Raw genomic sequence first — 13056 nt, 5'->3', positions numbered from 1 at the left:
AAACTTGTTACATGATGTCAAAATAAAATCTAGACCTGAAGTTTACAGAACAGGCAATGTTAGGAAAAATTTTTTAAAAATCTGGACTTATTTGAAAGGACTGTTGCAAAGTGGTGGGGAGGGGTGTACTATTACAATAGGGAGAATGCACTGAATATAAGATCTGTTTGTCTCCGTTAAGTAAACGGGGTTTTCTTTTATAGGGAGAGGGAAACAAGTAAAAGATAGGAAGTGAGATGAAGGGGCGTGACACAGTAGGACAGATCAATCAGTGACTTACCCTGAGTCCCATCTATTCTCAGGAGTGGGTGGAGGAATGAGCCAAAGTTCAGGGGTCTGGGGTATAGACAAGAATCTAAACCAAAGTGTGGTTCACAAGCATTTTCTTCCCATTGATCAGTGGGGACAAGCAGTTCAGCTAATTTACGAGGCAAAGAATGGGAATCTGGAAGGCCTATGTCTGGCCTTGGCTGGGGTCTACAAGGCGGGTATCCATGAGTTATACCAGGAAGGATGGTTCTCTGCAGTAAGCTATTTTCCAGAACACCAAGGACAAGGGATTCCTTTAAATGTATCTATTTCCTAGGATCACAGGACACGGGTAAAATTCAACATTGTCAATAGACAAGAAAACAAGGAAATGTGAAAACACAGGAAGTGCTTGGTATTATTTGAGGATTTCAAGTGTAAAGGCATGACAGGAGGCAAGACTGAAAATAATAACGGCTACAGTCAAGTTTGAACATCTGAGTGCCAACCCATCAGGATTACATGATAGGTGACTCCGCAGGCTGAAGCGTGCACCTCAAGTGGGGCTGCTCAGGCCCATTCCACCTAGCGAGGGCCCCGATGCCAGCTCCTAGACTTTGCGCTGGTAAGAGTGGCTAGATGCCTGGCAGCACCAGCTACTGACCAGATTATGAGAGTGTGTTTGTCACCAAGGTCAGCTCAGAGAAGTGGAATGTGGGGCAGATGGCTCTTGCTTCGAAGCCCCCTGATAAAAGAAGTATTAGGTTGGTGCAAAGGTAATGGCAAAAGCCGCAAAAAACCTTCTTCTCCCCAGTCTGTGGCTGCATCAGAGAGCAGCCCACCTGCGCTGGAGCTGAGGCCAGGAAGCTGCTGCTGAGCCTCGGGGATGGGCAGGACCTCCACTTGGAAGCCTTATGTAGCCAGGGTTTCAACATTCCCCAAGTGTGAGCGCTGCTTCCTGTTGGTGAGCTCCTCCTCAGAATCACAAGTCTTTCTGCAAAGCGGATATGCCTTGTGCATGTCTACCTTTCAAGAAGCAATCCTGCCTGATCTATCTTTTCCTCAACACCTTTGCCTTCAAACCAGGAACATAAGAGAACAGCCCAAAGCCATTAAAAATAAAGGAAGAAGCAACTGAACACCCAAGGGCACTAAAGTGCCATTAGAAGAGAAATCTATCCTCTTGACAATACCTGAAAACATACTTTGAGGGATAAGTAAGAAGTCACTCTCTCAGACGAGCCACCAGGAACTGACCTGGACGGCCTACATGGTGTGGGTGTCTACCTCGGACAAGCTGTAGGAACAGCTGTGACCACCAGAACAGCAGGAAGCTAAGGGTCTGAAGCCCCAGTCTGAATCCACCTGGCTAAGCTGTGAGCAGGGACCAGAGTCAACTACGCAGGCTCTTCCCTCTGGCTGGATCACCCTTCACATTCCCCAGGCCTTTCCTGCCAACACTTCCTCTAACTCAGCATGCTCACTGGGGATGGGCTCCATCTTACTCCTCTGAGCTTGCTACAAAGTAGGGCCTTGATGGAGGTGGGTCAGACATTACCCATGCCCAGGACAAAGCATAGAAACACTTCCACAGTGAAGAATGGTTCAATGGTTCATTCTGTTTATTCAGAACAGTAACATAAATATACCTTAAATACTGCAATTTTTTTATATACAAAAATGACCCCACTCCCCAACAAGTTTGAAAACACAAAAAAATATCATCTTCTCCTCCTTTATAAAACCCTAGATGACCCACAAAGGCAGAGCCAAGCCCTTGATGCATTTTCCTCAGCACAGTTGGGCCAACACTGGAGGGAAAGGCAAGGAAGTGAAGGAAACTATTTCACTGAAGATCCCTTTCCGACGAGGGTGCCAAGGGCCTGGTCTTGAACAAAGCACCCCCCTACGCATCATTTCCTGAAGCGCTTGAAAAGCGGGTGCACGTGTTTGCTGGGCGCCTTGCTCCGCGATGAGTGGTATTCCATGTACACAGTGTCGTCGGCCCCAGACATAGAGCTCATGGTGCCAAAGCGCCGAGACGCCTGCCAGGAAGGGGAGGACCAGCCCATGTTAGTCTCCAGAAGAAAAGACACTCGTTTTGTAATATTTATAACCACAGCAAACTGTATAAGACTTACATCAATTTAATACATTATTTTTAATAACATTTACAGAGCCCTTACTGTGTCTCAGGCATTCTTCTAAGCATTTTACATGCATTATCTTTTCTAATCCTCAAAACTACTATAATCTATACCTTAAAGAAGAGGAAACTGAGACAGGGTAAGTAACTTGTCCAAGATCACACAGCTCTAAGGAGACGGGACTTGAACCCAGGGAGCCTAGCTTCGGACTCGGTTCCTACCATAATGCTACAGCCTCACTTAGTAACGCCTTCCAAACAATTTTTTTTTTTTTTTAAGAGAGAAACAGGTCTTGATATGTTGACCATACTGGTCTCAAACTCCTGGACTCAACTGATCCTCCCACCTAGTCCTCCCAAAGTGCTAGGATTACAGACATGAGCCACCATGTCTGGCCTGAACACAACTTTTTAACAGGGCAGAAGTCCCTTAAAATCTCCTGAGAGACCACCATGAGGCTTTGAATCAAGTGGAAGGACAGAAAGCCCTGGGCTTAACTCTTGGCTCCACCTGTCCCTGAGTAACTCTGAGGCAAGTAATTAATGTCTGCACCTCAATGACCTCATCTGTAAAATGGGGATAACTACCTCCATGCTGCTATTTCTTATTCTCTTAGCAGAATGAACTGGACATCTCCTTAGAACCAGTGAGAGCAGGGCGCATCCCTGGGTTCCCATGGAGAGTGCCCCCTGGGTGGGGGGACGAAGGGCTTAGGCTGGAAGGAGGGCAGCCCCTCCCCAGAGATAGCTGCTTCCTTCTTGCCTTGGCCCAGAAGTTGCTCACCTTCAGGCTCTAACAGCAACTGCATTTCAAAAGCACCTCACTGAAGTGCACTTGCCTCTTCGGACAGGCCTGATAAAGAACTCTCCATAATGATGCTCTAATTAGAGCATATTTGTAGAATAAATGACAGGTTGAGTATTTTCAGAGAACTCTCAATTTTTCTAAGTAAGTGCTGAAGCTACCACAAGAGTTGATCCTCAAAGCTGTCTTATGGGCTAGGAAGCTCAGCTTTATCCCTGAGGAGGAACCAGAGGAGAACTAGGTGCCCACGGCCAGGGATGGCAGCCCTGTGTGTGGGAACTATGTGACCCCAGCCCATCACGCTCCCTCCAATCACCACCAAGGTGGGCTGGGGTCACCTGCTTGCCAACCCGGGCTTCAACATCAAGATCTGACAAATACCTGTATAAGCAAAGCAGGAGACCAGCCAGAGTCCCTGTGAGCTCCCCTGCATGCAACAGTTCAAGGGGCACACACCGAAAGAGCAACAAGGGCTGTTTCTAGTCATCAATTCCATGTTTTCCAACATTTTCCAAAAAATCCCATGGATGATCCAGGAAGGACTACATGTCTGTGTCTACAAATGTTGTCCTGTGGGAGTGCTGACACCTGGAGCCTCCTCACCCACTTACTCACCTGGCTGGATCTGGAGCCAAATTCCCCAGCCACCACCTCCTCCTCAGCATCCAGGTCAGTGGCTGCCAGGACTTTCTGTAAGAGCTGCTGCTGCTCTTCTTTTGTCGAAAATGCCAAGTCTTCCTCCTCCATGCCGGCAAGCTTCGTGATCACCTGCGAAGCCCAAGCCGGCAGACATGCTCCCTTCTGCTCTCTCTCCCCTGGCCCTACTCTGCCTTCTCCTGGGTCTGCCTGCTCTTGGTCACTTCCCTCCCCAGTCCCAGCCACACTGTGGTGGCCAACAATGGAGAACTCCTCCCTAGCATTCCAGAGACCAGTGTCAGCAGCCGCCTTTAATAGGAAGCTTGACTAATGATCTCAAGACCAGAGAGATGCAGGAATTTCAGAGAAACCTGCTCCCAGCATCTAAATGATCATGGATGGAAGATTAAAGCAAAGAATCTCAGTGACTTGAAAAGGCTTCTTTGGGTAGCTTTCACATCTTGGAGCAGCCAAAAGAAGGGACAAGAGACTGGAAGGCATAGGCTGTGGCCCTCTGAGAAGGTTCCTGGCATCTGCTGTGCTCAGCAACTGGGGCTTCCAGCAGGAATGAGCATAAAAAAAACGACAGGATATTAAGAAGATATTTACAGAGCTTCTCTGAAACAGAACAGCACGGTGGAGACTAGGTTTTCATGTCTACGGGGATAACTTACTATGAGGCTTCCCTATCTCTGCAGAAAGCGTGGGTTGATTATGTAAAGGGAACTCTCCCTCCAAATTCTCATAATGTTAACTAAAGGAAAATTCCTACAAGTAAGGATCTGAGTTCTGGTGGCCAGGTATCCAGAGTACAGACGACGTGCACATCTGCCCAGGGCCTAACCACTCCAGGTCATGACTCTGGGAACTCCAACCACTCCTCCTCAACAGGCAGCACTGAGGACACAGCTCCAACCAACACAAACTACTACAGCATGGGATTGTGCCTTTTTGTCAAGGTCACCTTTCAAAGAATTCAGAGTAGCTCTTTCTGATTTACCCTCAGAGCTCAGCAGGAATCAGGAGGTAGGAATGCTATTACCAGCAGGGATTTTTATGGATGGATAAAAAGGTCACAATGCAAATCCTCCAAAAACTGGGCTCAAAACCCAAGCATCTTGTCCTCTAGGCCAGCATGAGAGGTCTGAAAAATGCCACTACCTGTAACTAAAAGAGGGGAGGCCAGACAACTCTGTCTTCCTAAGGCCAACAATGGAAACTCTCAGCAATGCATAAAGAGACACATTGAAAATACACCTCAAAAGCAGCCTACAGTCTTTTGCAATCAAGAACCTGGGAGTCTGATGTTCTAGGGATGTCCTTTTAGTGGACCACAGGGGGAATTTAATTCCCCTGTTTCTAGAACCCTCCATCTAGCTACAAAATATAAAGCCCTTCTGGACACCATAATACTGACAGAACCGTAGTATCTGTGTAACAGAAAAGAAAGCAAATGCCTCAGCCAATGAAAGCTAGCCAAAGCTCTACAATTCTCAATTATTAAAATACCTGATTAGTAGTACAGGGATGGCTCTTATGTCTGGGAGCCAAAGTGAGGCACACTAAGGCCTGGAGCTTACCAGCTGATGAAAGGAAGAGCTCTCCTAGCCACCTGGAAAGGGGTCCCGGAGAAAGCAACCCTGCAGGGCTCACACTCACACAGTGCTGGCCATAGTGCCCTAGCACCTCAGTCCTGCCAGGACAGCACACTTCCCACAGCTGCCCTCAGCAATTCATGCAGAGACAAAAGGAGTTTGAGGCAAGGCCCCTAATCCCCTAATGCTTAGTGCCTGCCTGCTGACAGTGGCCCTCACTTCTCCTGGAGGCCAGCATACCAAGAAGGCCTTGGTCCTAGTCTAACCCGAGGCCAAATGGATGCATACCTTGAAGCTATAACCTTGATCTACCAAGAATCTCTGCCGCTTGGTTGAGTAAGCCATTTCCTGTGTGTCCTGGGATACCAGTGAGTAGAAAAAGGCATTGTACTCCTCTGCAACCATCCCTGCAGGGAAAAGTGAGAAAAGGCAAGAAAGAAGACATTAGCCATTTAAACGCCAAGAGCTAAGGGTCCCAGGCTCAAAAGCAAGCACTGCAGTGGGAAAGCCCTGCACTCGGGGTTACCACCTGAACCCGGCATGGGATTGCATCAAATTAAGAAGGCTTTTATGCTTCCAAGGACACCACCAAGAAAGTGAAGACAATCCACAGAATAAAAGTATTTGAAAAGCATATGTCTGATAGGGTATTGGTATCTAGGTTATATAAAGAGCTACTGAAACTCAACAAGACAAGTTAATTATAAAATGGACAAAGAATATGAACAGATTATATCTCCAAAGACAATATAAAAATAGCCAATGAGCACATGAAAAGATGCTCCACACCATTAATCACCAGGGAATGCAACTCAAAACCACAATGAGATACCACCTCACCACCACGAGGATGGCTAGCATCAAAAAGGCAGATAACTAAAATTGTTGTCACGGTTGTGAAAAACTAGAACCCTCATGCACTGCTGCTGAGAACAAAGATGATGTGGCTGATTTGGAAAACAGTCTCGCCGTTCATCAGAATGTTAAACACAATGTTATAACCACACGACCTGGCAATTCCACTTCCAGGCATAAATCCAAGAGAAATGAAACTATATCCACACAAAATTTTGTACATGAATTTCATAGCAGAATTCTTCTAAGAGCCAAAAAGTGAAAACAGCCCAAATGTCCATCAACAGATGTATGGACAAATAAAATGTGGTATGTCCATGGAATCGAATATTATTTGGCAATAAAAGAGAATGAAGTACTGACAGATGCCACAATATAGATAATCTTTTTGAAAACTTTATGCTGCCGGGTGTGGTGGCTCACACCTTTAATCCCAGCACTTTGGGAGGCCAGAGGTGGGCGTGGATCACTCAAGGTCAGGAGTTTGAGACCATCCTGGCCAACATGGTGAAACCCTGTCTTCACTAAAAATACGAAAATAAGCCAGGCATGGTGGCTCACACCTGTAATCCCAGCTACTCAGGAGCTGAGGCAAGGGAATCCCTTGAAGCTGCGATGTGGTGTTTGCAGTGAGCCAAGATCACACCACTGCACTCCAGCCTAGGAGGTAGAGCAAGACTCTGTCTCAAAAAAAAAAAAAAAAAAAGCAAGCAAAGAAAACATTAAGCTAGGTGAAAAGAAACCAGTCACAGAAGGCCCCAAATGGTTTGATTCCATTTACATGAGATGTCCAGAAAAGGCCTATAGATGTGAAAGAGGATTAGCGGCTGCCTAGGGCTGGGGTTGGGAACAAGAGGAAATTAGGAGTGGCTGTGCATGATGAGGGTTACTTTTGGGAGCTTATGAGAACATTCTAAACATAAATTGTGATATGACAGTTGCACAACTTTGTGAATACGGTCTTAAGTTTTCTTTGAGGATCCTCGCTGAGGTCTTATATTCAAGTCTTTAATCCATTATGAGTTAATTTTTGTATGTGGCGACAGGCAGGGGTCCAGTTTCATTCTTCTGCATCTAGTTAGTCAGTTTCCCCAGCACCATTTATTGAAAAGGGAGAGCGTTCCCTGCTGCATATTTTTGCTGATTTTGTTGAACATCATTTGGCTCCAAGTGTATGGCATTACTTCTGGACTATTCTGTTCCATTGGTCTGTGTGTCTGCTTTTGTACCAGTACCAGGCTGTTTTGGTTACTGTAAGCCCCGTGGCATAGTTTGAAGTTGGATAATGTGAGGCCTTTGGCTTTGTTCCTTTTGCCTAGGTTCTGCTTTGGCTATTTAGGTGCTTTTGTGGTTCCAGAGGAATTTTACAATTTTTTTTCTAATTCTGTGAAAAATTATGTGGGCAATTTGATAGCAATAGTGTCGAATCTGTAGATTGTTTTGGGCAGTCTGGCAATTTTAATTCCATTGCTTCTTCCAATCCACGAGCATAGAATGTTTTCCCATTTGTTTCTGTCACCTATGATTTATTTCAGCAGTATTCTGCAGTTATTCCTAGGTTTTGTCTTTTGTTTTTACAGCTACTGTAAATTGACTTGTGTTCTTGATTTGGCTCTCAGCTTGAATATTACTGGTATATAGAAATGCTACCGATTGTTGTAACTGATTTTGAATCCTAAAACTTTACTCAAGCTGCTTACCAGGTCTAGAAGCCTTTTAGTGGAGTCTTTAGGGTTTTCCAGGTATAGAAGCATATCAGTAGGGAAGACAGGTAATTTAACTTCCTTTTTTCCTATCTGGATGCCTTTTATTTATCTTGCTAGATTGCTCTGGGTAGAACTTTCTGTGTTGAATAGGAGTGGTGAGGGCGGGCTCTTTGTCTTGTTCCAGTTCTTAAAGGGAATGCATCCAGCTTTTGCTTGTTTAGTATACTGCTGGCTGTGGGTGTGTCATAGATGGCTTTCAATTATTGAGAGATATGTTCCTTCCATGCTGTTTGTTAAGGGTTCTGTGTCTATTAGGATGACTTAATTTTTAATTGTTTATGCGGTGAATCCCACCTCTTGACTTGCACATGTTGAACCAACCTTGTATCCCAGAAACAAAGCCTATTTGACTGTGAATTAACTTTCTGATATGCTGCTGGATTTGGATTGTCAGCATTTTGTTACAGATTTTTGCGTCTATGTTCATCAGGAATACTGGCCTGTAGTTTTCTTTTTTCATTGTGTCTTTGCCAGATTTTGGTATCAGAATGATATTGGTTTCACAGTATGAGTTAGGGAGAAGTCCCTCCTCCTCAATTTTTTTGAATAGTTTCAAAAGAACTGATACTAGCTGTTCTTTGTACATCTGGTAGTGTTCAACTGTGAATACATTTGGTTCAGGACTTTTCGTTGAGATAATATATATGTATACACACACACACATACATAGAGTCTCATTCTGTGGTTGAGATATATGTATGTGTGTACACACACACACACACAGTCTCATTCTGTGGTTGAGATATATGTATGTGTGTACACACACACACACGGAGTCTCATTCTGTGGTTGAGATATATGTATGTGTGTACACACACAGTCTCATTCTGTGGTTGAGATATATGTATGTGTGTACACGCACACACACGGAGTCTCATTCTGTGGTTGAGATATATGTATGTGTGTACACACACACAGTCTCATTCTGTGGTTGAGATATATGTATGTGTGTACACGCACACACACACAGTCTCATTCTGTGGTTGAGATATCTGCATGTGTGTACACACACACACAGTCTCATTCTGTGGTTGATATATGTATGTGTGTACACGCACACACACGGAGTCTCATTCTGTGGTTGAGATATATGTATGTGTGTACACACACACACACACAGTCTCATTCTGTGGTTGAGATATATGTATGTGTGTACACACACAGTCTCATTCTGTGGTTGAGATATATGTATGTGTGTACACGCACACACACACAGTCTCATTCTGTGGTTGAGATATCTGCATGTGTGTACACACACACACACAGTCTCATTCTGTGGTTGATATATGTATGTGTGTACACGCACACACACGGAGTCTCATTCTGTGGTTGAGATATATGTATGTGTGTACACACACACACACAGTCTCATTCTGTGGTTGAGATATATGTATGTGTGTACACACACACACACAGTCTCATTCTGTGGTTGAGATATATGTATGTGTGTACACACACACACACAGTCTCATTCTGTGGTTGAGATATATGTATGTGTGTACACGCACACACACGGAGTCTCATTCTGTGGTTGAGATATATGTATGTGTGTACACGCACACACAACGGAGTCTCATTCTGTGGTTGAGATATATGTATGTGTGTACACACACACACAGTCTCATTCTGTGGTTGAGATATATGTATGTGTGTACACGCACACACACACAGTCTCATTCTGTGGTTGAGATACATGTATGTGTGTACACGTACACACACGGAGTCTCATTCTGTGGTTGAGATATATGTATGTGTGTACACACATACACACACGGAGTCTCATTCTGTCGACCAGGCTGGAGTACAATGGCATGATCATGCAACCTCTGCCTCCTGGGTTCAAGCAATTCTCCTGCCTCAACCTCCCATGTGGCTGGGATTACAGGCACAAGCCACCATGCCCAGCTAACTTTGTTTTAGTAGAGATGGGGTTTTACCATGTTGCTCAGGCTGGTCTCAAACTTCTAACCTCAGGTTATCCATCTGCCTCGTCCTCCCAAACTGCTGGGATTACAGGCATGAGCCACCACACCTGGGGCCATAATTTTTTTAAGTTGTGCTGATTCCATTTCTGAACTCCTTATTGATCTGTTCAGGGTTTCAATTAACTCCTGATTCAATCTTGGGAAGCTGTGTGTTTCCAGAAATTTATCCATTTCCTTTAGATTTACTAGTTTGTGTGACAGGTATTTATAAGTCTCTGAGAATCTTTCGTATTTCTGGGGATCAGCTGTGATATCACCTTTGTCATTTGATTGTGCTTATTTGATCTTCTCTTTTTTTATTAATCTAATAGCAGTCCATCCCAAAGTGCTGGGATTACAAGCGTGAGCCACTGTGCCCGGCTTGGTTTTTTTGTTTTGTTGTGTTTTTTAAACAGGGTTTTGTTCTGTTGCCCAGGCTGGAGTGTAGTGGAAGGATGTCAGCTCACTGCAATCTCTGCCTCCCAGACTAAAGCGATTCTGTCACCTCAGTCTCCTGAGTGGCTGGGACTATAGGTGCAGCCTATATGACCCTTCTCTCTAGCTAGATTCTTTCTTTTGCATTGACTTTGAAAAGACTGATGGCTATGTGCTTTTGGGATGATCATGTTGTCTAGTTAGGAAGATTCATTCTCACCACAGATCTTAGCAACCTTAGCATATGATTTTTACTCCCTTTCTTAAATTAGTAACTTTTATCTTTTCACTTTAAGAAAGCCCTTTACAGCTTCTCTTTACTGTATCTGAATTGCTGGCATCATTACACTTGTGCTTTGGGGCCATTACTAAGATAAGGGTTACTTGAAAACAAGTACTGTGATACAGTGACAGTTCATGGGAACTGAGATGGTTACTAAATGACTAATGGGCAGAGAATTAAGCATAAATATGCTGTGCAAAGGAAGAATTCACATCCTGGGTGCTACTCAGAAGAGTGTGTAATTTATGAATTATTTCTGGAATTTTCCATTAAATATTTTTGGACTACAGTTGACCACGGGTAATTGAATATGAAAAGCAAATAAGGGGGGACTACTGTATTACAGAAACTAGGGCAGAAAATTCTGTGGCCTGAAAGACTTGATCCTTCAGGAAAATCTGAGCATTTTTGCTTTGTAGTTGAACATCAGTAGGTTAAGTATACTGCCCTTGAATTTCATTGTTTCTCAGTTTTACAACAGCTCAGAGGTGCAATGACAGGAGCCAAGTATCTTATGTTAAATAGTGTTTTGAGCCAGAAAACAATTCTATTCACATTTAAAGGAGTTTTTAAGGCTGGGCACAGTGGCTCACACCTGTAATCCCAGCACTTTGGGATGCCAAGGTGGGTGGATCACTAGAGATGAGCCTGGCCAACATGGTGAAATCCCAACTTTACTAAAAATACAAAAAAATTAGCTGAGTGTGGTGGTGCATGTCTGCAGTCCCAGCTACTTGGGAGGCTGAGGCAGGAGAATGGAGGCTGCAGTAGATGGAGGTTGCAGTGAGCCGAGATCATGCCACTGCACTCTAGCCTGAGTGACAGAATGGGACTCTGTCTCAAAATAAATAAATAAGTAAATAAATGAAGGAGTTCTCAAATTAGAGTAAGGAATAAGTAATGAATTATGTTCACATTTGCTAGCAGATCATATTCCTGTCAGTTTATAAAATCTACTGTCTTAGCCTCCCAAGTAGCTGGAACCACAGGTGCACACCACCACGCCCAGCTAGTTTTATCTTTTGTAGAGATGGGGTCTCACCATGTTGCCCAAGATGGTCTCAAACTCCTGGGCTCAAGCTATGCTCCTACCTCAGCTTCCCAAAGTGCTGGGATTATAGGTGTGAGCCACTGTGCCCAGCCAGCCCACTTCATTTTATAATTTATAAGATCAATCCTCACAGCAATCTTGGCAAGATAGGATTGTCAGCCCCACTTTGGATGGGAAAACCAAGGCTCGGAGGAGCAAATAATTTGCCCAAGGTGACACAGCTGGTCTGGTGCCCGTGGTCCATGCTATTTCTAGTCCATGCTATCTACCTCATCTCCCTTTTAAATACAAGGTACTAGATACTTCTTAAACACATCTGAATGCAGTACATTCCAAAGCACGCCCACTAATCTTGTCACTTTCCAACATCCTAGCAGTCCAGATGCCTCCTTGGATAAGCAAATTCCTGTGGATAGGGTCTATGTCCTCATTCAGGATGCACCCTGGTCCCAGGAGGAGACATGGCCATCTCTCAGCAACAGTGCCAGTCCCTGCCATGCCCACAATGGCGGTCTGGGCCCTTTTACCGCAGTAAGCAAGCAGAGGTGCCATGACTCCTCAGTAAAAGCCTTTGCAATGCGGGTTTTCACCTCCTCACTCACTGAGCTTGCCATGCCCCTGCTGCAAGCTGCTCCCAGGGCAGCACTCTGAACAGGTTATGTATGATGTGTCCATTTTTGTCTGCCCAAGCTGCTCCTACAAAACCTTTCCCTGCATCCTACAGAAGCAGCTTCCAGCTCCTCCTCTTATACTGGTGGCCCAGCTCTGTTTTCTCCCTTCCACACCTACCCCGTAAACACTGCCTTGCCCTGGCTCCTCCTTAACCTCTACGAACACAGCCTGCTCAGTGTATAGAGCACATCACTATGGATTCCAGGCTGCTGCCATGGAAAGCTCATGCATAGTCACCCCCAAGGCATGAGAAATAATGATGGGCTGTAAGGATCTATATCTTTGCTTTGGGATCCCCTCCCTCCAGTCTATTTAGCCCCAGGGTAAATGGCAGCTGACCCCCTATCCTCTTCCTAACCTAAGTTGTTTAAGAGGGGAGACCTCCGGCAACAGAAGATGAAAGGCCACTTTACCTTTTTTAGCTCGAAGCACCCGCCCTAGCCTTTGGGCTTCCTGACGCCTGGAGCCACCATGGGATGAGATCTGAATGAGAACATTGGCTTCTGGCAGATCAAATGATGTGTCGCCTACCTACAGAAATGAATCAGAAGGTTCTTATATACGAAGGGGGAAAAAAAATCAAGTGACCCAGAATTTAA

General features: G+C 44.8%; 1 protein-coding gene across 3 annotated transcripts in view; it reads right to left on the bottom strand.

The window, feature by feature from the left end:
- Window positions 1-1848: 1848 nt before the first annotated feature.
- Window positions 1849-13056, bottom strand: part of ERCC3 (ERCC excision repair 3, TFIIH core complex helicase subunit) — a 32635-nt gene continuing 21427 nt past the window's right edge. For 2 of the 3 annotated variants that reach the window (XM_008998573.5, XM_002749238.7), the window contains exons 12-15: window positions 12871-12988; window positions 5720-5838; window positions 3816-3968; window positions 1849-2294 (exon numbers count right to left, since the gene is read on the bottom strand). In XM_008998573.5, coding sequence (XP_008996821.1) covers window positions 2163-2294; window positions 3816-3968; window positions 5720-5838; window positions 12871-12988 — 522 coding nt within the window. In that variant the 3' untranslated portion in view covers window positions 1849-2162. The remainder of the gene's footprint in view (window positions 2295-3815; window positions 3969-5719; window positions 5839-12870; window positions 12989-13056) is intronic. The other variant, XR_013518833.1, reaches the window with a different exon arrangement.

Source organism: Callithrix jacchus, chromosome 6 (genome assembly GCF_049354715.1).
Source record: "Callithrix jacchus isolate 240 chromosome 6, calJac240_pri, whole genome shotgun sequence".
NCBI classification, from domain to species: Eukaryota; Metazoa; Chordata; class Mammalia; order Primates; family Cebidae; genus Callithrix; species Callithrix jacchus.
Note: the sequence above shows the minus strand (reverse complement) of the source record. Positions and strands in the feature narration are given on the sequence as shown.